Source organism: Polistes fuscatus, unplaced genomic scaffold, assembly GCF_010416935.1.
Source record: "Polistes fuscatus isolate 324 unplaced genomic scaffold, CU_Pfus_HIC Scaffold7, whole genome shotgun sequence".
Taxonomy (NCBI): Eukaryota; Metazoa; Arthropoda; class Insecta; order Hymenoptera; family Vespidae; genus Polistes; species Polistes fuscatus.
The window spans coordinates 1,216,264-1,244,120 of record NW_025113151.1 but is presented as its reverse complement, the minus strand read 5'-3'; the positions used below and the strand labels follow the sequence as shown (position 1 = coordinate 1,244,120).

Below are 27,857 nucleotides of genomic sequence, written 5' to 3'. Positions count from 1 at the left end.
ATTATTTATCAGAACTAAACGAACGATTGATGGTAATTCGATAATTCAAATTTCCCGCATTTATTTTGAATAAACTACCCTCTCCGTCATAAATAGGTGCTGCCACCTATGTACGCTAAACTTTGTTCGATCATATCAAATTCGATATTTCGATAATACAATATTTATCGTTTATTAACAAAATGGCGAACGCATAGTAATTAACGAATCTAACAGTGATCATTATTAAATAAGAATAAATTATTTGTAAATATAATTAAACGTTTAAATAGTGACAGATACGAAAAAAAAAAGAAAAGTAAAGTAAAGTAAAGTAAAAATTAAAATCAAAGTTTTATCGGATAAATCAATTTTCGATTTAGTGTAACTAACCATCGTTAGTATATATATATATATTTGTGTGATTTGAATTTAAATGAAAAAGAAGAGAAAAAAGAAATGAATTATGGCATTAATTCCAGTCGCTATGATTCTATACCAAGTTTTCTGTAAGTTTCTCGATCAACCGTAACGAGTCTTCCTTCTACGCTGGTACAATCCAGTTCGATACAATGCAATCTGGCTCCCCATTCACAATGACTCTGATCATCCTGACGGTAATATTTAATTTGCAGACAGGTGGTAAGGTAACCCGAACCAAGAACCCGCATGGCTATCGAAAGTTCCTCTCGATGACCCCTCGCACTCGCAGGTATTCCTTTTGTGCTGTGATAAGCGCTGTATGCACAAGCTGTACCATCTCTTGCACGTTCGATGGCTTCCACTTGTTTTCCTCCTATGCTCAACGATCTGTAAGTTTATTTATTTATTTACATTAATTAACTTATTTCAATCGTATATCTCTCACATTTAACATTTCATTTTTAAAACTAATTAAACTATTATACGTATTAGAGTTATTCGATAATATCAGCTTAATTTTATTTTATTTTTAAAAATTTCAATAATTATTATATACTTCAGTTTATTATTTGATTTGTTCAAGTAAATGTTAAATATTATTTCGATTGATTTATAGTTATGATGCATTAATTTGTTCATTTCTTTTAATTATAATCTTTTATAAAGTGTTGTTTTTGTTATTTATTAACAGATTATAAATATATACTTTTATTAATTTTAATATTAATATCTATTAGTAGTTTTACATCGTGTTTTTTGAGTATAATAAATTGGTAGAATTAGAATAACTAATGAGTTTACAGGATAACGCGTTAGAAACTCGTGCGAAAAAAAATGCGGGAAACTTTTTGAATTTGGCGCGCTTCGTACGCAATCGATTTGACGCGGGAAAAATTATTCGAAATTCAAAATTAATTATTATCTTCGTAATAATCATTTTTAATTATTTAATTTATAAATAATATATATTATGAGAATATTTCATTAATTCTATCTATCTATCGTAGTTTACGTTAAAGATACGTAAAATTTGTTAGGATTACGTTAAATTATATTATTTTGTATGAACGTAGATTCGTAGATAAAATAATCGCTTATTGATTATTGTGCAAATAAACTCGTGAATTTTACGATCGGGTGCTAACAAATCGGGTGATCGTTCAACGAAATTTATTTTTCCTTTTTAATGCACAAATAAACGCATGAATAATTCTTCTTTTATCGAGAATTACTGTTTTCAAATAAAATCAAAAGAGTTTATAGTTGCAATTTAACGGTAATACAAAAAAAAAATAGAACCATAAATTGCATTGCAGTCTTGTTACATTCGATATGCATGAATTTTTTATATTTTATTTTATTTTTTTTTATTTTATTTTCTTATTCGAGTTATATCAACGTCAGGATTTGTTTTTACCAAATTTATTTTTATTCTTCAAAAAAAGATTAAATGGAACGAATTATTCCTATTTGTATATACGCGAAGTTTAAAACGTTTTGTTCATATGTGCATGTGTGCATGTATAGTCTCTCGAATGTAGATAATAACAATAATAATAATAATAGAATCTTTTGTTAATGACAATCGATTCTTTAGCGGTGCTGACATCATTTCTTTGAACTAGGAGAGTAGTAACAGGTCGATAGTTTACATTGCCAAGAACTACCAGTACATAGAATCATTTTCTTCTTGAGTATACCGACTTACAAATTAAACGTAAAACTTTGTAACAGGAAATGAGGCCAAAATTGGATATGTAGATACGAGCTTGGGAAACAAACAAAAAAATATAAAATTTATTTGAAAATTTGTGTATATATAAATTGCATATATATATACATAATATATTAGTATATATATATACATAATATATACATAATATACTATATATTATTATTACTATACCATATATATATACTATACTATACTATATATTATTATTATTATTATTAATATATTATATAATATATAATATACATACATAACATATATTAGGTAGTATATATATATATATATATATATAAAATATATATAATATTTTATTATATAATTTATATTATATATATATTTACTAATATATATAGTAAATCAAGAGTTTTTATATAAAGATGTTCTACGAAGAAGATAGTCCACGTTTCATGTTTATATCTGATGCTCAGGAAGGAAATGCACAACGTGACAAAGCTCGTTCATTTTAGTATATCAAAGTATAAGTATTGGTTTGTAACATATATAAACTGTTCACAGACTAAAACGATTAAACTCCAGTTTTAGAATGTTCTTTTATTTTTGTTTTATTAAATATTAAATTCTAAAATCAAATTTACTTTATACAGGTTTATAATTAAATTTCTTTTAACAATACAGTTTAATATAACAATATCGTTATCATCTTTATCAATGATAAATAATATAACGAGAAATCACATATTTTATAATATGTGTTTAAAATAAAAGTAGAAAAAATCCATGTACAATATGTTACAAATCTAATCATTTTTTCGATTAACTTTCTTTTTCATTATCGAAAATTGGATGTGTTTTTATAATACAAACTCGAGGGGAAAAAAAAAAAAGAAAAAAAAGGAAGAAGTAATTCAACAGTTTAAATTAATCCTTGATTGTAATAGTAAGGTGTTCGATCACGAATTAATTTAATCCTTCGTCGTCTAAGCGCATTTAGTGTCGGTCTAGAATAATTGATTTAGATTTGAGGTACTAGCCTAACGTTTAGAACATCGATCGGTGCTTTCTCATTATATCTAAAATACATAGTTTTTGTTTCTGTTTTTTTTTCTCATCGATAAATATTAATTTAGTCAAATATTTCAAATACAAAACTACCAATCTTATAGTAAAACATTTAAAAAATTAAAATTAAAATTATTCACGAAACAATCCGAATAGGGGTAGAAAGAATCAAATTTATCATTAAGTATTTTAAATAAAAATTTCATAAATACACAAACACGGAACATACGTTCACATTTTGCGATATTTACCGTCTACCATATTTTTCCGATTTTTTTGTTTCTTTCTTTCTTTCTTTTTTTTCCCCTTCCACCGGTTTTCGTTTTTACTTTTATTCCAATCGACGAGATGGGTTGGTTGGTTGGTAGATGATGTACCATCGTCGAATGAAAAAGCTAGTATTTTTTATTTCCTTTTTTTTTTCGGTAATTAAAATGATGAGTAAATAAGCAAATACTTCTTTTTTTTTCTTTTTTGCAATCAAATTATTTTAATAAAAATTTTAATAAGATAATAATAATAAATATATATAATAATAATATTAATAAAATAATTATTCCCCCCTCCACCACCCCCCTCCTATCTTAAAGTGATCATTTGGTGAAATAATTTAATTTTAAATTCGACATTCGGTTGAAATATTCTAAGAGAAATTCGTTTTGAAATACGAGTGGTGGTTATGCATGCTGCTGCTGGTTATTCATACTCGATGAAACCCTTAAAGAGATGTGTACGTGACGATTAACAAAAGGATGAAGCATAAGCTCTGTCTGAATATATGCACGCATTTAAATGTAAGCATTTGCATATTTCGAAAGAGGGTATAATAATAAACACGTGCAATTTCTATCGAAAATCTTTATACTCCTAAGTTTTATTCATACCATTCATATTTTTTTTTCATTTTTTTTTTTAATAAATATTCTAATTTTTTCTAATAAATAGGAATATTTTTTGGTTCGTAAAATCTAACAAATTTTGTTTGTTTGTTTATCCTATGCATTTATATTTAAAAAAATAAAATAGAAAAGCTATTTGAAGGTATAGGTTGAGAAGAAAAAAAAAGGTGGAGGGGGAAAAAAGAAGAAACAAATTAATTAACAATATTTGTACACGGATGTGTGTGTGTGTGTGTGGGTTTAGTTTATTATTAGCAATTCATTTCATTTGATCCAATTCGTTCTATCAGCAACTAACGGAATTGTGTCGTAAAAAAAAAAAAAAAGAAAGAAAACAGACAAGTAAAGAAATAGGATAAGTTTCTCCAATTGAAGGGTTCGTGCATTCGATTCATCGAGACCTCGAACTAGTCACCGTGTTTGTATTTGTCATTTCACACATTCCCATATTTATTCATTCTATACATAGAAATAAAAAAAATGTTAGAAATAGTAAAAGAAACTAATAAAGTACACGAAGTAGTAGTTTATTTTTCCTATCGTTGGATAAAATAAATTAAAAGAAAAAAACTAGGAATATGGGTTAGTAGGGTCGTTAAATTTTATTATTAGAATAATTATAATTTTAATTATTTATAATAAATATATATATAATAAAAATTTTATTATTAAGAATAATCATTTCTTTTTATTTTTATTTTTATGTAATATATTATATTCGATAGGAAAAATATTAATATTACTTTAAAATATTAATATTACTTTAAAAATATTAATATTAATATTTAATTAGATTTTTATTATAAAAAAAAAAAACGTAATACACCCAGACGAATGAGAAATTCGTTCGAAATTTTCATATATCGTTGTGATAAGAATAATCATTTCTTTTTATTTATTTTTTGGTTTCTATTTTTATATTATATTATATATTTGATAGGAAAAAAATATTAATATTACATTTAATTAGATTTTTATTATAAAAAAAAAAAAAACGTAATACACACAGACGAATGAGAAATTTGTTCGAAATTTTCATAGATTTATTTTCAAAGTACTGTAATAACAAAAATGTTTATAAAATGACGTAATATTGTTTGAGTATTAACGTGAGATATTTGAACGTTACGTTTGTAGGTGTCGAAAATGCGTCGATATTTTCGTGATGTTATTTTTGAAAGTATTTTAATTCAGGATATGATCGTACGTTGATATTTGACGTATATTCTCATGCAGGTAAGAAAGGTGCTTTTTAACCCAAACGTGAGATTGCACCAGATGGCACACACGCGATGTACCATACCTAGGAGTTTTACCTTGAACTCCAAAATTTCAATCGTTTGACAAGATCGATTAGTATGCGATTTCAATGCTTATCAAATTTACAATCGAAAGTACTTTAAATAGTTGCCGAATTTATTTCATTTTCTTTCTCTCTTTCTCTCTCTCTCTTTTTCTATATTTGAATGCAACGTAATTTATTATATTTTATCGTAACTTCGATTGTTAATTTTAACATTGTTTTGTTACACTACTAGAATAATAATAATAATAATAATAATAACAGGCCAATAGGATTCGCAACACGAACGTCTAGCTAGCTCAAATTGCTTTTTCTATAATTACCCATAAGTGGTATGGTAAATATGATTACCATGTAACGTGACTATACACCCAAAGAAATAATTATATTTGCATAGATATACACCATACGTTCAATAATGATGGAATATTGTTGCACGACAACCAACTCAAAGTGCAACCTGTATTTTTCTTTTTTTTTAACACATTTTATTTTTATTTTTATTTTTATTTTTATTTTATTTTATTTTTTTTTATTTTATTTTATTTAATTTTATTTTATTTTATTTTATTTTATTTTATTTTATTTTATTTTATTTTATTGTTTACCCCCTCCCTTCCCTTCCTTTTTCTTCATAAAATCACGAATAAAGTATTCTTTTTTTTTTCTTTCTTTTTTTTTTCTTGAAATGGTAAAAAAAATTTAAAACAATTTTATTCGTTATTAAAAATTCTTTAAGTAATTTATATCAAACTTAATTGGAAACTTTTGATTAGTTATTCCTTAAGTAATAAGATTGAAAGTTTGTCTGTTGGCTTGTTATGAGAATAATTTATCAACACTTTTGTGAATTACTCATCGAACTTTAACGATTTTTCAAAACCTTTAAAAAAATAATGTGCCACCTCGTGGTAGGGTTTAATGGAGGGGGGTGGTTTGGGTTAAGAAATCTGATGGTGGTTGTACTTATATACTAACTATCTTAGAAATCACGTTGAATTTAAAACGACTTAAGGTTTCTTTGAGAAGTATATAAGTATGAACATCACGCGATCCTTCAGTTATATTACTTACATTATTTTTCTTTCAACAAACCACTTTTGATAAACATTATTCCAATAATGTACAAATCTCTGTTTAAACTCGTTCAAAACTTTCACGTAATATTCCTGATATTTCAATATTAATTATTTAATTCTTCAAAAATAAAAAAAAAATTAAATTAAATTAAAAAAAAAATTATTAACATTTTTCTTTATAAAAGATATCATTTTAACAATAAAACTATCGTGACACACTTATTCCTATTTTTAACAAAAAAATATATATATAAATCTTAACATAAAATATGATTTCATATAATTAATTAGATAATAAATATATTAATTATTTAATTCTTAAAAAAAAAAAATGTGTAATAATACAAATTAAAAAAAAAATTATTAACATTTTTCTTCATAGAAGATATCATTTTAACAATAAACCTATCGTGACACACTTATTCCTATTTTTAACAAAAAAATATATATATATCTTAACATAAAATATGATTTTATATAATTAATTAGATAATAAATATATTAATTATTTAATTCTTAAAAAAAAGTTATAAACATTTTTCTTCATAGAAGATATCATTTTAACAATAAAACTATCGTGACACACTTATTCCTATTTTTAACAAAAAAATATATATATATATCTTAACATAAAATATGATTTTATATAATTAATTAGATAATAAATAATAAATATATTTTATTTTATTTTATTTATAAAAATGAATATAATAAACATGTATTATGCATTATCAAACAAATTACAGGACACGTGTGATAAGTTTAATGTTAAGATAAGATAAAAAAAATAGTATGACAACGTACCCCCATGGGTTACATTATGGAAAAAAAAGAACAAACACAATTCAAACGTACCCAAGAGTAAAGTCAATGTGTTAATTTGTTAGAAATCTTAAAGTTTTTCGTTTAGGTTGATAATAATAAGCTCTCGAGTGGCTTTCGATCATTCTGCCAAGTCAGATTTATTACCTAATCAAAAAGGAAGACGTTTAAAGGTTCCACCGAGTAATATTAAAATTGATTGGACGTTTGAAGCCTAAGAAAAACTCTACGATTTCTGTACGATGGACTTTCGTTGTAGGATTTCTTTCTTCCATTGTTTTTTTTTTTTTTTAATTTGGTATCCTTTAAAAAAACAAAAAAATAAGAAATAAGGGAAACGAGATATTTTGATTGAAGGATTCGCGTGTTAAAGGAACGATTTTTTAATAAAACTTTTTCTTCCCCCCACCCCTTTTCCTCTCCACTCCTTCCTCCCCACCCCTTCCCCTCCCCCTCCCCTTTTTAGAAATGAAAGGAAGTAAGTAATAAGAATCCGAGTATATTCGCATTATGTTACTCGATTGTTGGGAACGAGTCAAAGTTTTCTAACATTTCCGAAAAAAAAAAGGATGGAAGAATAGACAAAAGGTGCAAAGGTATAAAGAGAGAAAAAGAAAGAAAGGAAATAGGGTAAAAGAGTAAGGATAGATAGAAAGAATAAGAAGAAGAAGAAGAAGAAGGTCGTTAGTAGAACGTTGTTTTACTCTTCATCACGAATTTCTATTGTTCTTTTGGCTGAAATTGAAAAGTACGTAAACTCTTTCTAGGATATAAGCTAGATGGATAGAAAAGAAAAAGAAGAAGAAGAAACAAAAAATAGAAATAGGTGTATTATACATTTTTTGCTATTTTGCGGGGCCCCCCCCCAAAAAAAAAAATTGATAAAATTTCGCACACTTATTTTTTTTTTCTTATTTAATTTTATTTCTAATTATTAATAAAAAAATTAATAGAAAAATTAATAAAAAATAGAGAAAATTGATAAAATTTCGCACACTTGTTTTCTTTTTTTCCTATTTAATTTTAATTCTAATTATTAATAGAAAAATTAATAGAAAAATTAATAGAAAAATTAATAGAAAATAGAGAAAATTGATAAAATTTCGCACACTTGTTTTCTTTTTTTTTTTTTTCCTATTTAATTTTAATTCTAATTATTAATAGAAAAATCTAATTATTAATAGATTACTTCGAATCGATGATTATTTATTAACGAAATATTATTCAAATGTATAATCACAGTATGAGAAAAAATATCGTTCGTTAAATTACAAGTTATAAAATGATTTTGAATTGTTGATAAATATCTTTGATATACTGGAATTAATCAACTCAATAATGGAATATACAAATTGGTGTTATTGTTTGTTTATTTGTTTGTTAAAATTTTGAAGAAGTTTTTATATACGTGTAACACATTAGTTCGTTCTTATTTCTGAAACTATTGTAAACGGTTAAAATGGATAAATATAAATCCATATCTGTACTACCCTACTTTGTTTCTTCAAAGATACACTCAAGTACCCCTTTTCCTTTTTATACCTCCGACTCCTTTTTCGAAGAAAAAGTAACATCTAGCTCAAATGAATAATGCAATGTTCCATTTACCTTAACATACACCTACACACCCATACACACATACACACATATATATATACGTGTACTTACATTTACGTTTTCAAGTTTTCATCGTGAAGAATAAAATATTCGTCATATCTAAAGCATTAGATATTGTAAATCAACATACTGACTTATAAAAATGATCGTTTATACATCAGAATATGTTAAAATAATCTAACAAAACTATGGTATCAGCAAATTTTCCTATTTTTCTTCGAACAATATTTTACTTACAAATCCTGCCTCACATTCTTTCACACTTTCTTTTCCCTTTCTTTTTACGATTATAAATCAATCCAAACGTATTATTTTTTTGAAGAATTTTTTGAAGAATTTTTCGAAGAATTTTTTGAAGAATTTTTTGGAAGAAAACATTTAAATAATCTTTTAGAAAAAATATATATATAAAAAAAAAAGCAACGTTGATTGTAATTTAATTATCGAAGAAAAGTATTTGCAAAATGTTCGTCGTGAATATTTCTACGTAATTCGATCAAATGTGTGTTTTTTTATTTAATTTATTTATTTTATATTTAACTTTGTTTGTTATTATTGTTAGAAAAATGGATTGGATCACGTCAAACCGAACCAAAGCAACCCCATTCACGCGTCTTTGTCGTTCTTTCTTTCTTTCTACCTTTTTAGAATTCTAAAGTTTGACGTTATAGAGATAATCTTGTGATTCTCTTCGAGTTGTTGAAGAATACAAATGGAAATGGAAAGTCTTCGGATGATAAAATGTAAAAGAGAGAGAAAATCTATTTCTATTACTCTTCAAAGATTCTCTTCGAGTATATTTTCATATTCAATTTATGAAGTTACCGAAAGAAAAATTGAAAATATTCATCATCCTTCCAAAAAAAAAAAAGAGAAAAAAAAAATTCGAACATTCTTCTAGCAATTTTTTTTTTCCTTTTTTATTTTTTATTTCATCGAAATGCACTTTCAATAATCTTCAAAGATACTCCTCGAGTATATCTTCATATTCAATTTATGAAGTTACCGAAAGAATGATGAAATGATGAAAATATTAATCATCCTTCAAAAAAAAAAAAAAATCGTTCGAACATTCTTCTAGCAATTTTTTTTTCCTTTTTTATTTTTTATTTCATCGAAATGCACTTTCAATAATCTTCAAAGATACTCTTCGAGTATATTTTCATATTCAATTTATGAAATTACCGAAAGAAAAATTGAAAATATTCATCATCCTTCCAAAAAAAAAAAAAAAAGAAAAAAAAAAATTCAAACATTCTTCTAGCAATTTTTTTTTTCCTTTTTTTTTTTATTATTTCATCGAAATGCACTTTCAATAAGTTCGTCGATTATTCTTCTCTGCTATGTTTTATTAAAAACAAAAAATAAAAAAGATGGACAAGGGAAGAAAATAAATATTAAACATAGAAAAAAAAAAAAGAAAAATTCAAAACTTTTTTTTGAAATTTCGATGGGTAAAAAAATGATCGTCGACGAAACTCAAAGAAAAAAGAGGAGGAGGAGGAGGAGGAGGAGGAGGAGATTAAAGAAAAGTTCTCGGGGGGGACAGAAAGGGGGGGAAATAAATCGGATTAGAATTTTGCGTTCATTTTTTAGTTGTTGTTAGAAAAAAGAAAAATAGAAAAAAATATTAGACAAATCGAATCGTTCCCTTTTTTTTCATTTCGAACGTAATGTGTTGTGTATCGAGGGAGAAGAAGGGGTGAAGGAGTAAGGGGGTTAGTTATAACTCTGTATTCGTTGCATTTTTCACGAACGATGATAGTGTATCGATCTTGCATGATAGTAGTAGATGCCATTTGCAGCTGGCTACCCGAACTTATTTCCAGTAAACTAGTTTTTCCTAGTTTCGATTGACGACTACGACGTTACCCATACCTTTCTTCCTATTTACCCCCCCCCTTTCTTTCTTTCTTTTTTTTTACATTTTATTTCTTTTTTCTTCTACGATCGAACGATGGTTTTTCTTTTTTTCTTTTCTTTTATTTTCTACCTTCTTGTACGTTCCTTTAAAAAAAAAAAAAAATACCCCACCTTGGGTTTTATTCCCTGCACGCGAGAACTGAAAATGAGTTACACATAGATTTCTTTTTTTTTCTTTTTACTTTTTCTTTTTTTTGGCAGGGGAATATTTTTACGAGCACGTTACTCTGCACCGTCAGCTTTTGTTATCGAACTTTGATGTCTTATCGATCGACAGATACGAAATTTCACGGTTTTTACAAGTGCCCGATGGTGGTGGTGGTGCCTGGTTGGTTGGTGGGTTTCGTTCTTTTTAAAAAAAGGGAAAAATAATATTTGTAAAGTAGTCTTATACAAAAATATTTATACAAAAATAATATTTGTAAAGTAGTTTTATACAAAAGTTAGTGATACGTTAGCGTTTCATTTATAATTAATTAAAATATAATAAGAAACATATATATATATATATATAGGAAAGGTTAGATACTTTTGTATTTAAATAATAAATAATTCAAACGTATTATTATGCAATTTTAAATTATTTCTAATTAAGATTACAATGCTTTGTTTTTATTTGAAAATTGAAATATTCAACGAATTTTAATTTATTCAATAAATAATAATAAATAATAAAAAACATTAAATATATATAATTTTATTTAATATATTTATTAAATGTAACAAATAATAAAACATATTTAAATAATATTTAAATATAAAATAACAAATATTATTAATTAATCTTTGAAGTAACGTAATTCGATATAAAATATATGTTTTATAAAATTATTATATATTAATTTTGTATTATTATTACTTCAAACATTCAATCGATAAATTTCTCCACTCACGTTCGTAAATTCAATTTATTTAAATCGTTAATAATAATTGCTCGTATTAATAAACTCTTGAATATCATCATGATAGTTCAATAGAAAATAAAAACAAGAAAAAAAAAAGGAATTTATTCGAAAAGAAAAAAAAATATTAAAAAGCAAATACGATTATCCTTTTCATCGTGTTTCAAACGTACCATCTACTTTCGTAAATGTGTTTCTCGTGGATGTGTTTATTCTATTACGATCGTGTACGCTTCCAAAAATTGCTATACCAAAAATATCACATGAGGTAATCCCTATGCAAAGAGAGAGAGATAGAGAGAGTTAAAAGCCGTCAAGAATGTTTTCCTAAGATGCCTCGTGTTTAAAATTCAATTGCGTTTTATACAAAAAATTTATCTTAAAAAGAAGGTGGGTGGGGGGGGGGGGAAATACCTAAAAATAATTTCTCTTCTTTTTTTTTTTTTTTCTATATCAAACCAGGAACGTTAAAACAAATCTGAAATATTAGCAGAGAGTGTATTAAAATTATTAAAATAATTATTAATTAATCGAAATAAATAATTATTGTAATTTAATAAACACCGAGTATAAGTTTAAAACACCTTTGTTCTTCGAAATCTAACGATAAACTGAAACGTTAGGAATATTGTTTATATTACACGTATGTATTATCTTCGAAAAGTCGTATAAACAATATTTAATAAAAGAATTTTCACAGAGGACAACGTGCCAGTTTAAAGGTGAATTTCGAAGAGGACGGTGCTCCGAATATATACCCAGTGCTTCTAAATTGCAATACACATTTTTTTCGATTAATTCATAATTATTTCAATTATTTTTAATATTACAATATATTTTACTAATATTTTTGATTGTTTTAACGTGCAACTATTATTATATATTTTTTAAACAACAATATATATTTTTTTCGATCAATTAACAATCATTTAAATTATTTTTAATATTCTAATATACTTTACTAATATTTTAGATTGTTTTAACGTGCAACGAATATTATATATATATTTCGTATTTTTAAACAAGAATATATATTTTTTTCGATTAATTAATAATTATTTAAATTATTTTTAATATTACAATATAGTTACTAATATTTTTAGATTGTTTAACGGCCAACGTATATTATAGTATAATTTCACATTTTTAAACAAGAATATCTTTTTTTCGATCAATTAACAATCATTTAAATATTTTTAATATACAATATTTACTAATATTTAGATGTTTTAACGTGCAACGAATATTATATATTTTTTTCGATCATTAACAATCATTTAAATTATTTTTAATATTCTAATATACTTACAGTATTTTAGATTGTTTTAACGTGCAACGAATATTATATATTTTTTAAACAACAATATATATTTTTTTCGATCAATTAACAATCATTTAAATTATTTTTAATATTACAATATACTTTATTAATATCTTAAGATTGTTTTAACGTTCCTGATCAGTCATAATTATTTTATAGAATTTTTTTTTTCAGATGCTACATTTTTATTATATATATATATATATAACAATTAATATTTCTATTTATTTATTTATTCGTTATTTATTTATTCGTATTATTCATTTATTTTATATAAATATATGAACAAAAATTTGATCCTACCTTCCTTCCTGAGAATTTGTAATAGGAAAATGATCGTTTCAATTTCATACTAACACCGTTATAATACGATCATTGGAAATGATGGAATTACCAGAGATATTCTCTCTGTTTTTCTCAAATACGCATTCTCATTGTGGTTTAATGATTCCTAAATGATTTTGATTGTTAGGAAAAGAGAATACTTGATACAATTTGCATTAGCAGAGTTAACAAATGAATGAATCAATTAATCAAAAAATAAGAAAAAAAGATATTTAAATTTTCACACGTGTAAATGTTTGTGTTTTCGTGTATCAAAAAGTAAATGAGAATGTGTGAGAGATAGAATCAAGCACAATTTCGAAATGCCATTCAATGCAAATGCAAATTCAAATGCAAATGCTAATGCATTTTGTAATTTGATAGATTATACTCAATTTCTTCATCGATTTGCAATACGTTTATTTCAAATATCCATTCTATTAACAGAAAATAAAGGTTTACAAATATTTATACCTTCGAAATGAAAATTATAAAAATAAAAAAAAAGGTATAAATATTAAATTTTATTATTTTAAATAAATTTTTAAAATAATTTTTTATTATTTAAAAAAAGTATAAATATCAAATCAATTCTATTTGAATATTATTATTTTATTAATGAAATAATAATTAATTGTAGTAGTAGAGAAAATAATTTAAAAATGAAATATTACATTTTTTATTAGAAATATTTTATTTTTATTTTTATTATAAATATTTCTTTTTCTAAAAGAATTAATATTTATTATTTGAAATATGAATAAAAATTTCTTTTTATTTGTACATAGAAGGGGGAGGGAATAGAGATGGAGGGAGTGGTGGGAAAGAAGAAAATAAAAAAAAAAAGAAAAGAATTGCAATTCTCGGTGATCAAACATATTTTTTCATTTCGTTCATTCATTTTATACAAATCGAATTTAATTCGATCGTGTACTACGCGAATTCATGGAAAAAATTAAATATTTAATCCTCACCCCCCCCCCTCTCCCTGCTAGAGATATTCTATGAATACTCGAAGAATTAAAATTGTCGTTCAATATTTGAACATTAAAAAAATATCATCCTAGTAAAAAAGAAAACAAACAAAGCAAACAAGAAAGAAAAAATGGGTTTCCCCCCCCCAATTTCGAATTGCAAACGAATGCATCGAATAACTAAATCGTTTTCGTTGACCGAAAATGATTGCACCAAAATCGAATTTCTATTTTTATGTCCAATCACAATGGGGATGAACTACTATACCTCAATTCTCGAATTATATTACTAATAAATATAAAATTAATTATTTATAATAAAAAAAAAATAATATAAAATAAAATAAACAAAAGAAGAAAAAGAAAAAGAAAAATATAAAAAAAGAAGCATGGTGATTTTTCACCTAACAACAACAAAACTAATAATATAAAATTAATTATATATAATAGAAAAGAAATAATATAAAATAAAATAAAAAATAATTATATATAAAAAAAAACATGGTGATTTTTCATCTAACAACAACAAAAAGAAAATTTTCATTTCCATATTTTTCATGGGATTTGTTATAAAGAAAGGAAACAACAACAACAACAACGAAAGGTGGTAGTTTTAGTTGGGGTGAACTGAATGAACTATTGGGGAGGAGGGGAGGAGGAGAGGAGAGGGGGTGTGTTGTTAAAAGCAGGAAAAATCACGACCTCGTTTCTTTCACCATTTGAATAACACTGTGACGCGTTTTACGAGATTTTTTATGAACAAAAAATTAAAAAAAGAACAAAAAAAGACTGGTCTAATATTTTTTAATACACGTTATTGCGTTTTCGAGAAATTACTTTTCTTTTTTTTCTATTTTATTTATAAAAAGTAAAGTGAAATGATATGAAATAAGGTTGCAATTTTTCTTGATCGTGTTTATCGATAAGAACGTGCACGTTTTTCTTGATAGAATTTAAACGACAAGCATATATATGTATATATATATCAATAAATAAGTGTGTGTGTGTATGTGTGTTTGCGATAGAACCTGTTGCGATAGAAATGTATCGAACCATGAGAACCAATACACCGAAGAAAGTGAAAGAAAGTTGTCCAATTTCGTTGTTTTTTTTTTTTCTTCTTTTCTTTTTTTTCAGAAAATTTCATTAAACGAAGTACTTCAACGTTTCATTTTACTTTATGAATTTTTGATTTATGCGAAAGAAACGAAACGTAATATAAGAAAGAAAAAGAAAACACACACACACACAACACAACAAGGTCTCGCGTATATTTAATGATTATCTTAAGTATATATATATACACCTTAAAAAGAAACATTTCTTGAGATCGATTAGAATGCACGCACGAAGGCCGGTTTTTCTCAGTCAAATGCACTGCCCTAATTACGATAAACTTTATATTTTTGCACATTCTTTAAGTAGATGCAAGAAGAAGAAATTTCTTCATCAATTTCGAGACGTAATCCTTTAATGTTTTCGTTGAAAAAAAAAAAAAAAAAGTAAGAAAATATACCAATGGGGGAAAAAGTTCGATTTATGGTGCGAAAACATCAAATATTTTTATTTATTTATATTATTATTATTATTGTTCAGGGTAATGTACATTGTTATTATTATTATTATTATTATTTTTATTATTAATGTATATTTTTATCGAGTAAATTATTAAAGAAGGGTGGGGGTGGGGGGTTGGTTCGTTTGGCGCTGAGGTGTATTTTAATTTAAAATTTTATATTAAACCAACGAAGTAAAAATAATAAAACAAATTTGGTCATCGTTGAAACGTTAAATTTCATCTATGTGTGTTAGTATTGTACGTGTGTTCAATCCTAACACATTGAACACACGTACAAACACTGATCGTAAATTTAGATAACACATCCACGAGGATTTGTGTGTTATCCTTGGAAAGGATCGTTCCCTTCTTACCCCGTTCATCCCCCATTTATAACCCCTAGTATCTTACACCCCCTCTGAATTAAGTTTTATTCCTTCTCTTGCAAAAGGGTTATGGTTCTTACGTGACAAACATTAATATGAGAACAAATGACACCGGTCAACGACATTAAAAAGTTCTATGGGGTTAGAGAAATAAACTTGTTTTGTTTTTACATCAACAACGAGGGGAGGAATATAATAAAGAAAAAATTAATGTGAAATAAATGATGTATAAATCGTATTGAAATTAAGACGTTCACGTGTGACCCACCGGTGGGTCAACCCGGCGTGAACGTGTTAAAATAAAAACAAAATAAATTAGAATAATTATTTTTTAATGGTAAAGTATTGATAAGGGGTAAAGTTGTAGTGGTGGTTCGTTTAGATTAATTATAAAATATTTATATCATATCCACGTGTGTTTTTTTCTTCCTATTTAATTTTTTTGTAAAATAAGAAAGAAAGTGTATTTTGAAATTAAAATAAAAACGAAATAAATTAGGATAATTATTTTGTTTATGATAAAATATTGATAGGGGGTGGTGGTGGTGGTGGTGGTTGTTATTCGTTTAGATTAATTATAAAATATTTATATCATATCCACCTGTTTTTTTTCTTTTAAATTTTGTGTAAAATAAGAAAGTGTAAGATATGTGTGTGTGTATGTGTGTGTATGTGTATATGTACACGTTCACTGTACCCACTGCAGTAGTTGCGGAGGTTTGAAGCTGATGTCGAGCCGGTAGATAGCCTCGCAGCTAAGCTTGACAGTTTTAAGTTGTCGAAATCTAGCAGAAGTTTCCATTTTGCAATAAACCGGGCCAGCTGCTGGTTCCCTTCTTAAGGACAAGGTCACTCGAAAATGTCCATCAGCCCCCATTTAGCCCCATAATCGTACTCGCGTTAGCGCGAGTTCACTTTTTCTTTTTTTTCTTTTTTATTTTATTTTTATTTCTTCTTGGATATCGTCGCTCAATCGAATAAAATTATAAAATAAAGGGAAGAAAAATAATTGATAACGATTTTATTCCAATGAATTTTTACTTGAATTTATTTTTTTATTTCTCCTTCTTCTTCTTTTTTATATTTTTATTAAAGTAAAAAAAAAGAGGGAGATGATTCTTCTCGTTGAATATCGTTCACACGTAATGGTAATGGAAAGAAAGAAAAAAAAAGAAAAAAGTAAAAAGAATAAGCAGCTTTATCGTTATTCCTTGCACGTTTTTTAACAACCCACCTTCACAGGCGGGCGTCGCGACGCTCACTGATCCGGCGTCGTCATCGTCGTCGTCGTCGTGAACTCCCAACCCCACACCAACCACCACCACCACTACCACTACCACCATCAGAAGGAAGCTTTTTTCTTCCTTATCTTTCTGTATATTTCTATCTAAGAACTTCTGATCAAAGGAAAATCACACTGTGACTACTCTCTTTTACATATTACTTTTGAAAACTTCAAGAGAATATTGTTCTGTTAAAAATATTTTCACAAACACACACACAGAGTTTATATATGTGTAAAATACTTTGATGCATTTCATATGTGTGTGTAAATATTATTTCCTACATTGTGCTGGGCACAAACATTGTATGAAAATGTTTTGTCATTTTTTTTTCTTTTTTTCTCGTATACATTGACCATTGAATTATTTATTCACCGGTAGCCTATTAATAGGCTTTTAATAGGCTATTAATAGGCTCCGACACTTACCGATTTATTAATCAGCTTTTTTTTTTATAAAAATGATGCAAATTTTGACACGTTGCATTTATCATTTAATAATAAATATTTAATATTGATCGTTTCAATATTTTTTTTGTTATTTGATTTGATATTTAAAAGAGAAAGAGAATAAAAAATAAGAGACTGTTGTGTAGGAAACAAAATTATAGTCTCGAATTTATTGGTGAAACGAACGAGGAAAAGTTGTATTACTGTAAACCAAGTGTTCGGTTTAATTTAATGGTCGAATATTATTTCAAGAGGAAAAATAATTGTTTAACTCGTAAACGAAAAACATCGAAGGAAGGAGGTGGAAGAATGAAGTAGCATCGTGGAGAAAACATTTGGCACAAGTTCTTCTTCTTCTTCCTCTTCCCATGCGTGTCTTTATTTATGTTTCCTGCCTATTTTGATAATACTAAATCGTATTGGGAACGATCGCAACGATAATCGTTACTCAAAATTTATCGTACCATCGAATATAAATAAAAAGAATATTTTCACGCCACTAGAGAAAAAAAAAACACACGTTACTTTAAAAGACGTAACGAAATTTTTATTCGTTTAATAAATAATAACAATTTTAACAAATTATTACAACCAACTATAATACGAGAATATATTTTATTTCTCTTTCGTAAATTTAATTTTATGATTTTATTTTACTATTTTCGTATTCCCTATTTTTTTTTTTTTTTTTTTTTTAATAATGACGTAATACAATGCGAAAATAATAATGTTCTTGCATTAAAAATATTCGTAAGATATCAATCAAAATTTGTATTACGTGCTAAGTTGCAAATAAACAAATTAAATCTATTCTATTTCGATCTGACCGATTTATTTTTAGTTTAGGATATACACTAGCCGAGTTATTCTTATCGTTCTCTTCGGATTGCTAGCAAAAAGAAAATAATAGCATTCAGGGGTTCGATTGCAAGTCATAAATTTTATCTGATAATAATGAGAGACGCGTAGTACAGCAGTTATTATTACTACGACCCTTTTCCAAACGATCAATCATATCTTTGCGATAGCAAAACGCACACGATTTACCATTTTATTATCGAGAAAAAAAAAAAGAAAAGGAAAGAAAACCAGAGATTTAAATAAAGAAAATTAAAAAAAAAAACACGAAGCAATATTCCTATCGTTTGAAAAATAAAAAAAAACTAAACTAATCGTTCGATAAATGAATAATCAATTTTCTACGTGCCCGTGAAATAAATAGCTAGCCAAGGGTGGTTGTTTCATCTAAAATTTCATTTCTTTGAAAATGACCATCCGGCCGTTTCGTTCTCAACGTGTTATGGGTTTAAAAACAATAAGCGTTCCAGATAACTCTGGTAATGGGGGACAAAAAAAGAAAAAAAAGGAAAAAAAGAAAATGATCGTCCTTCGAATAACAATGGACAATGTTTCTCTATACGATTATGCTGCTTTATTAATGAGTTCAGAAATGGAAAGACACACGCGTGTAAAACCGATAAAAACAACTCACCTAGTTAGTGTTTCGAAGTGTTTTTAATTTTTCCTTTTTTTTTTTTTTTAATAAAAACACACGCGTTAACAACTCGGATGCAACGTATCGTTTTATTATTTTATCGTCTTATCTTTTTAAATATGTTTATTTAAAATTATATTAAATTACACGTTTATTTATATTCGTCAGAGAGAGAGAGATAGAGATACACGTGCCCCCCCGACCTTTGAAAAATATCATCGAAACTTATCTCGCTCGGTTTACCTTTAATCCCGGATTTAAATTATTATTAAACGTTATATATCTATTTTGAAACAATGGATAGAGAATAAAATACAATAATTTAATAACAATGACAATGAAATTAGCATAATGTAAGAGTAAATTCAAAGAATATCAGAACAAAACAACTAATAGGACCACGATGGTCCCTTTTGTGAGGCTTCTGAACAGCTTTGAAAGCTTCTAAACCGAGTTTAACGCAGGTAAATCGAGCGAAGAGAAGAAAACTTTGATGGTCACGAAATAATATTATTTCTAGATTTGATATATTATATCTATGAAAAATATCGTGCGCGTTTTAATTGGAATAAATCGTCTTTCTTTTTTTACTTCTTTTTTTTTTTTTTTTTTTTTTAATTAAAGATATATTATAAAAACAATTACACATTGATATATATATTATAAATAATTATTAGATTCATTTTTTTGTTCGTTTTTGTGTTTTTCGTGTATTACATCGATAAGTAATTTTAATGAATATTTTGAATATGAAACATAATTCCTATATATGATTGTATCACAGTAGACATAGGAAACAATCTGTAAATCATTCACAAATAGTTTTTTTTTTCTTCTCTCTGTACGCATTAAAAATGTATTACTACAGTTATATATCTAATATATATAATATATATAAATCTTTCCATTTTACAATTACATGAATTACACGTAATATATATATTATTAATATTATTGTATACATCGAGTCTTGTATAGATTTTATCTAAAGAAAAAAAGGACTTTACTTTTTTTTTAATAAATGATCATAAACTTTTGGATATATATTTTTCATCCGATTGAACAACGTAATGGGATAACGCTTGACCAACTTTTATGGTTTGTCCAATATTAAGACAAAATTGAAAGTCTTTTGGTGCTTCGAATAAAAGTACGATTGTAGATCCCATTCTGAATTCGCCAAATAATTGTCCCTTGGATATATGAGTACAATCTAAACTAGCATCCTCCCAACGTTTCATTTTCGGCCAGATAATTTTGTTCGTAGTTAATTCCTTATCGCAATAGATTTTAATGGAACCAACATTGGTAGCTCCTACCGCTGCATAAGCCATAAAACCTTCAGCCCATTTTCCTATGTATACCACGCGTTCGTTGAGCGAAAATAAATCTGGTAAAAAGCTAGCTATCTTTGGATTGACGCTCAATAATTTACCTGTAAAAATGTGATAAGTCTCGTTTTAATTATACATAATTATACTTTTATTAATTAATTTTTAATATGAATGAGATAAAACGTTATACCGTGAAAGTGTTTACGAGATTTAATTTCCCAATCGGTTGGACTATGAAAACGATGATAATCGCCCGGTGCTAAGTAAACTGTTACTTGGTACAACTGATTATCTGGATTTTTTAAAAGACTCTTCACGTATTTTTTATTGTCCTCTTCCGTATATGTTAATTTTTCTTTAGACCTTTTAAGATCTACATCTCCTAAAAAATGCCTAAGATCGTATGTCATTCCTTTGACTTGTTCTACTCTGCAAGATGTTACTGGTCCAAAATGAAGCACTGTACCATCTGATGGGGAAACCTGTATCAAATATATATTTAAATTATTATATTATAGAAAATATAAAAGATACATGGGAAATATTTGTGTATAATTACCATATTTGAATTCTTAGCAATAGGTCTTGCTTCCTCTTTGAGCGGTCTTACAAAAAAGTCTACCAAAGTTGGAAATCCTGACAAATCGCCGGCTACTTCTTCCAAATCAGCGTTAAAAAGTTTTGCATAACATTGATATATACCTGGTCTTAAACTAATGGGTACTTCTCTATTAGCTATCCAACCCCATATTCTACTTGTTATCCTTAACGGAAGGCAACAGTAGCAATTTACCTTAACGTAAAGAGAACATTTACTTTTAAAAATGCAACTGTCAAATTTTCATTTAATTTGTCAAAATGTAAATAATAATATATTATTATAGATACGTACTATAAAATCACTTAGTGGTCCTTGAACAACTTCACCGTCTGACGTATGTCTGTTTTTCCTAAGATGCCTCCATTGGAAAAAAGCAATCAATGAAACACCTATTCCTAAGGGAATAACTAACTTCAATTTTCTCATAATAGTAATCTTGGATGCTATTTGTGTTTGGTTAGAGGTTGCATGTGATACGTTCCTTTTTAACATCCTTTGTCCTCCTCCCAACTGCACTAAATTTTTTGAGTCACGCATAATGTTCCGATCGTATTCTTTTCTGAAACGAAGATTAATGTTAACGCTATCAACAATTAAAAAATTATTTATCCTAACCTCAAGATACATACCTCCCATGTTGAAAAAGCCTTAAGTATGGGAAATTCCACGAACTTGCCACCAGGCGTCGCATATTCAAATTAAGAGCACACATTTCTTTTTATTAAAGCTCTCGGATATCGGTATCCCTGATATACAGAAGCTCTTTAATTACCTCGATCGAACTTGCACGTAATTCAGGTTCCTTTTAATAGTTAAAGAAACGTCAGTGCGCTAGTTTCTATAACCTAAAAAAAACCCTGAAAAATTCATAACCTATTCTCACGGGTATTCATGAATGAAAACAAAGGGAATAGAAGTATAAAAAGGTATATAATAAATTCTATAAGAATAATAATCCGACACGCAACGATAGAATAAATAATAAGTATATTAAAAAAAGTTTCGATGGCGCGACAAATATGGACGACTACGCATGCGTGATTAACTTGAACGCGCGAATCCCGTTTAGCACGTTTTGCCCTCTTATTCCCACCCCTCTCTTTCTCTCTCTTACAAACTCATAAAGACGCAGGCGTGAGAGAGAGAGAGAGAGAGAGAGAGAGGGAGAGAGGAAAAAGAGAGGGAGGAAAGAGGGCGCAGGTTGTAAATGTATACCTGCGCAGTGGTGTGCGGTAATACAGAGGAGACGTCATAGGAGGAGCGTGCCAGAGAGCAGCTGATGTTGGCATAAGAAGGTGGTAATATAACAGGTGGCTCCGCGGCGCGGCAGGTGGATACATTTCTTCCTCTTTTTCCTCCCCAGTTTGTCTGCTGTTGTCGACGACAGTAGTAGTGCATTATCCATTGTTTTCTGACGTTCGCGTTACCTGGTATTTCCTATACACACGTTTCTCACTTTGAATATGAGCACACGCGCACACATGCATACACATATATAAATATACATGTATAAAAGGAATGAGGTATCGGATATCGCGTGTAGCAATACAGATATACACGGATACAAATATAAACGTCAGGTAGGAGAAAAGAAGAGCAACAGCGGTGGCGGTGGTGGTGGCGGCGGCGGCAACAACAGCAGCAGTGGTATCATCCCCACCAGTAAAAGCAACAGTGCCATTAACGTTGAACAACAGCAGCAGTTCCAGCAAGACATCAGCACGGTCGAACGAGCAGCACGTCGTTGGTCCACTGGTGGCGGCGGCGGCGCAGGTTGTTCGACGTCGAAAAATGACACATTCGGGTTCGAAGTATCGAGGCTCCTCGTTGCGGTAAAAATTCATCACTGTGCGTTACGATAGGACACACGATTTATTTTATTCTATATTGTTTTTTACGTACCATAAATTTGTGTCGCGTTTTATCGCGCTTTTTTTTATATACTTACCTTAACAACTGCCTTTGTCTCTTTCTCTCTTATTTTTTTTTCTTCTTCCTGCTTCTTTTACCCTCTTTCTCTTTCTTCTCACTCTTTCGCTCTCTTTCTCTCTCTCTCTCTCTCTTTATCATTCTGTTACTTTGTTATTCGCGAGGTTATAATAATATTCTCTAAGGTGGTTTTTACGCGCGCATGAAGGGCCGCGGATTTGGGATAATAAAGAGTGAAACAATGCCGCCGTCCTCGCATGCGAATTGGACGAAACCGTTGCTGAAGGGAGGCCAGATGATGCAGATGCAAGTAAAACGAGTTACCGAAAGGAACGGACAGAATCTAAATTCGAACGGGAGTAACAACGATAGCAACGGTGCTAATATTCCGACCGATAGAAGAATCAAAGTGGTCCTCGTAGGAGACGGTGCCGTTGGCAAAACTAGTTTGGTTGTTTCATACTCGACCAATGGATTTCCTGGCGAATACGTGCCCACCGCATTTGATAATTACAAAGGTACATTTAAAGTACCCGAATTTCATCAAATAAAAACAAAATAAAAGAAACTAGACGACAACCGACGATGATGATTCGTTGTTGTTTGATTTTATTTAATTGCAGTTTTTTTTCCACGTTCCTCTTTTAAGTTTCTTTTCCGCGTTTCTTAGTTTTTTCCCCTCGATCGAATTATTATTTATTATTTATTAATTATCATTGTTTATACGAATCTTTTTAATAACTATTCACACACGTAACAACGATTAAATGGAACGTGAGAGAAAACGCGGGCGATATTTTCATTTGAATATTTTCACAGATCCTCTTCACGCATCGATAATTATAGAGATCGATGTCTCGATATTTTTAATGACAACGTTACTTCAACCAAACGATTTTCTTATCTTTTCCTCGTCGATATGATAAAATAGTGTTAAGAGAGATAGTTAGATAAATTTTTCTTTAATATACTCTTTATATAAATGGTCATATCATTTAATAATAAATTGATGATTGCTTTTTCCATCGTTATACTTGTTAAAATACGTTTCTTTTAATATGAATTTTTAATTGCATTGTTTTTTACTTCTTATTTTTAAATTATCCTTGTAATTTGTTTTCTTCATTTTATTGTCATTGCAATTTTAAATATTATTTATTAATTAGAATATAATATTAATGTCTTCTTAACAATCTATTTTAGTTGTGGTTAATGTTGATGGACAACCAGTAAACGTTCAACTCTGCGACACCGCAGGACAGGATGATTTTGATCCTTTAAGATCCCTCTGCTATCCGGAAACAGATGTATTTTTAGTATGCTTTAGCGTTGTATGCCCATCTTCTTACCACAGCGTTGCATCATGGTGGATCAACGAAGTTAAAAAATACTGCCCAAATGCTCCAATAATTTTAGTAAGTTAAATTGATATTATTGATTGTAACAAAAAGTATGATTATAATAATAAAATGATCTTTTTTTATTTTTGTAGGTAGGAACAAAAAGTGACCTAAGATCAGATGTACGTTTGATGCTACAGCTAGCAAGATATGGTCAAGCGCCGATCACAACTGCTCAAGGTCATCAATTAGCTCAACGATTAGGTGCAGTAAGTTATGTGGAAACATCGGCGTTAACGCATCACGACTTAAAAGAGGCTTTTGATCAGGCTATCGTTAGTGCTCTCAATGCTAGACGTGAAGGTACCGGTATAATATGCAGACGTCGAAAACCCCCATCGTTATGGCGTAGATGGTTATGTTGTTTAGAAAGACCGCAGTCAAACGATACGTAGATTTTATTCTTAAGACTCTCTAGAATGACTCTGTGATCGTAAGCATAAGCTGCCTTGCTGTAAGATTTATCATCCATGGATTTAATGGTATCATTACAAACTTTATTACAGTTTTGTAACTCGACTGTTAAGACCATAAATGATCAGTCCTGGAATAATTCCTCGAGCCCGTCGCGGCATAATTTATTATAATATTAATTAGATTTTGTTTGCTAAGGTGTATGACGTAATTGGCAGCTCCGCTGGTTGTGATTTTATATCCGTGATTCTTGGACACGTTATTATTATTATTATTTTAATTATTTTTAAGATTCGTTCGTTGCACTCAAACTGTTATTGTCATTGAATTGTTTATATCGTATCACGTGATACAACGATTAAAAGTTAAGCTGCATTAACTTTTCATTTTATTTATGATTATTTGAAAGACTTTTAATATAACGTTATTCTAAAAGAATTGTCATTTTCATTATATCGAAGTAGTTTTTATAAAAGCATCATGATCAAAATCAAAATAACATCACATTTTTAAAACTTAAATATTATTAGACTAATATCGGTCTGTGCATAGTGAAATCGCAGTTTCTTATTTTTTGCTTTTAATACGTATACTATATAGTATAGATAAATTATTTATAATGAAAAATTGTTTGCATTAATCATATTTATATTGAATCATATACAAGAGTCAACCATGATGATCATTATCGATTAGAAGGTAGTAAAAAACATCCTATTAATGATATTCGAAACAAACAAAAACACTTTAGGAATTGTCGTAATTCTGGGAATTACAATTTTGCTAAAAAGTATAATAGTAAACAAAAAATCAGCTAACAACGGACTACTAGATCAAAAGTGTGATCGATATATATTTTGTATCCGATTCGATTATAGCATGCATCGTTCGTGTTATAAGTAATGTACGTTGTTAATAATATTTAGTAGACACGAGTATATTATGAATAACGAAAAAGAAAATAACTATTCTACGAAATTAATTATAGTATTACGAATTTTTACAGAATATAGTTACGCTTGCGTTAAGTCCTCATATTAGATACAGGAAAGGCTAGAAACATTTTTGGCAAATTCTTGTAACAGTGCCTAAGAGTACCTTACTTGCGCATAGCAATTAATTTTTTAGACAATTTTATGAACTTTTTTTATATATATATATATATATATTGAATCCCATTTGAGTCCCAAACAAAATGATCATGATCATCGGATTTCGTGTCAAAAAGATTCACTACATTTTTGACTCAAATGGTTAAATTTTAATCCAATTTATATACAAGACTAAACTATTTTTCGGTTTTTTTCTTTTTAATGATTTATTTGTTATGTGCATGCAGCATTAGGCTCACATTCTGTCTGTGATTGTAGATCAAAAATATCTACAGACCTAATAATATGTACCCAATACGTACAAAATATTGGTCGTATTTGCGATACTGCTGGAAGACTATATAATAACGGCTTTTAAATAATATTCAAAATATAGTACAGTGTACGAAGACTTTAACAAAATGCTTTAAGAAGTCTTAATAAAAAGTGACTTATTTCTTTATCAAAGTTATCATCAGTATTTTTAATAATACTCGATGAAGTTAACGACTATTTCTATGCAATAAATCAACAGATTTAGTATTCGTGCTCATGGGTCCTATTATTCTTTGCTCATATGATGTAGGAAGAATTAGTATTCTAAACTATCGTATGCATGTAATACTAAACGTTCTTTATTGTATTTTGTATTACTATAAAGAAAAAGAGAGAATTATACACATATAGTTACAGAAATTATAATAGATATATATGTGTGTGTAATTGGTGTTCATTAACAATAATTGTTTATTTTCTTATATTTTTGCATTAATATTTTGCAAAGAATCAAAATAGAAGTGGGGTAACAAAAGAAATTTTTAATTTATGGTAGCTACATTGTTTTTAAGCATCACAACACACATCACATTAATAATAATCAAAAAGCACAATCTATGAATACGATAATTGCATAATATATATTCGAACAATTGTGTCAACTACATTTAATATTAAGTTATTAATTAGGTAGTTACCAAGGAAGATTTTTTGATCGCTTATTTAAAAAACTTATTATGGACAAAAATATTTTGATTGTCTTAAAAACTTAGTGAAAAATTAGATAATTGTTTGATAAACGTTTATATTTCGGATATACGTTTTTTGTATATTTCCATATCTGTAAATGTTATAATCCCTGATAACAGTAATCGGATATGTATACTTTTGAAACATTTTTACAAGTAGAAGTTTCAAAACCTTGACATAGTTATACAATTTTTGAGTATGTTAATTATTAAACATACGTATTTGATATATTAATTATTACAAATACGTTGCTGTACAATTTTGATAGTATTCCTATCGTTTATTACAAATTAATCATTGTAAATAATATCATTATTAATTGTCATTATTATTGCACGTGTTTATATATGTGTATCATATTTAACAACAGATAGTGCAAGCGTAACAAAGAATATTAGACTGAAGAGCCTACATATATATATATATATAAATAAATATAAATATAAATATTATAATATTAATAATATTAAGCGCTTATCAACATCATCTGTATAATAAAGTGAATAATATTTTTGTACATATTATTTCATTAATATATTTTTTAACATAATTTCCTATCAAACAAAACATCAT

General features: G+C 27.8%; 3 protein-coding genes across 6 annotated transcripts; 1 reads left to right on the top strand and 2 right to left on the bottom strand.

The window, feature by feature from the left end:
- Window positions 1-330: 330 nt before the first annotated feature.
- On the bottom strand, window positions 331-17,246 carry LOC122524287 (CB1 cannabinoid receptor-interacting protein 1-like). The gene is made up of 2 exons (XM_043646446.1): window positions 16,964-17,246; window positions 331-789 (listed from the first exon to the last, which is right to left on the bottom strand). The coding sequence occupies exons 1-2, from the start codon at window positions 17,137-17,139 to the stop codon at window positions 465-467; spliced, it is 501 nt and encodes a 166-aa protein (XP_043502381.1). The 5' UTR covers window positions 17,140-17,246; the 3' UTR covers window positions 331-464.
- Window positions 519-27,808, top strand: LOC122524284 (rho-related GTP-binding protein RhoU-like). 3 transcript variants are annotated; one of them, XM_043646442.1, is made up of 5 exons: window positions 519-596; window positions 23,005-23,272; window positions 23,539-23,871; window positions 24,557-24,768; window positions 24,846-27,808. In XM_043646442.1, the coding sequence occupies exons 1-5, from the start codon at window positions 552-554 to the stop codon at window positions 25,146-25,148; spliced, it is 1,161 nt and encodes a 386-aa protein (XP_043502377.1). In that variant the 5' UTR covers window positions 519-551; the 3' UTR covers window positions 25,149-27,808. The 3 variants fall into 3 exon arrangements, with proteins under 3 accessions (XP_043502377.1, XP_043502378.1, XP_043502375.1); XM_043646443.1 differs by lacking the exon at window positions 519-596 and having other exon boundaries at window positions 22,929-23,256; window positions 23,562-23,871; XM_043646440.1 differs by lacking the exon at window positions 519-596 and having other exon boundaries at window positions 22,929-23,272.
- On the bottom strand, window positions 20,163-22,249 carry LOC122524283 (phosphatidylserine decarboxylase proenzyme, mitochondrial). 2 transcript variants are annotated; one of them, XM_043646438.1, is made up of 5 exons: window positions 22,054-22,249; window positions 21,716-21,983; window positions 21,383-21,616; window positions 21,014-21,305; window positions 20,163-20,924 (listed from the first exon to the last, which is right to left on the bottom strand). In XM_043646438.1, the coding sequence occupies exons 1-5, from the start codon at window positions 22,134-22,136 to the stop codon at window positions 20,515-20,517; spliced, it is 1,287 nt and encodes a 428-aa protein (XP_043502373.1). In that variant the 5' UTR covers window positions 22,137-22,249; the 3' UTR covers window positions 20,163-20,514. The 2 variants fall into 2 exon arrangements, with proteins under 2 accessions (XP_043502373.1, XP_043502374.1); XM_043646439.1 differs by having other exon boundaries at window positions 21,716-21,978; window positions 22,054-22,075.
- Window positions 27,809-27,857: the final 49 nt, after the last annotated feature.

Excerpts from the sequence above, each read along its gene's own strand:
- LOC122524283 (XM_043646438.1), bottom strand. The coding sequence starts at position 22,136 with ATGTGTGCTCTTAATTTGAATATGCGACGCCTGGTGGCAAGTTCGTGG. Across the intron at positions 21,984-22,053 it reads AGGCTTTTTCAACATGGGAG|AAAAGAATACGATCGGAACA; the intron begins GTATGTATCTTG and ends TCTTCGTTTCAG. Across the intron at positions 21,306-21,382 it reads TTGCTAAGAATTCAAATATG|GTTTCCCCATCAGATGGTAC; the intron begins GTAATTATACAC and ends TATTTGATACAG.
- LOC122524284 (XM_043646440.1), top strand. The coding sequence starts at position 22,930 with ATGTATAAAAGGAATGAGGTATCGGATATCGCGTGTAGCAATACAGAT. Across the intron at positions 23,273-23,538 it reads TGCGGTAAAAATTCATCACT|GTGGTTTTTACGCGCGCATG; the intron begins GTGCGTTACGAT and ends ATATTCTCTAAG. Across the intron at positions 23,872-24,556 it reads CGCATTTGATAATTACAAAG|TTGTGGTTAATGTTGATGGA; the intron begins GTACATTTAAAG and ends AATCTATTTTAG.
- LOC122524287 (XM_043646446.1), bottom strand. The coding sequence starts at position 17,139 with ATGGGGGCTGATGGACATTTTCGAGTGACCTTGTCCTTAAGAAGGGAA. Across the intron at positions 790-16,963 it reads AAACCTCCGCAACTACTGCA|ATCGTTGAGCATAGGAGGAA; the intron begins GTGGGTACAGTG and ends ATAAACTTACAG.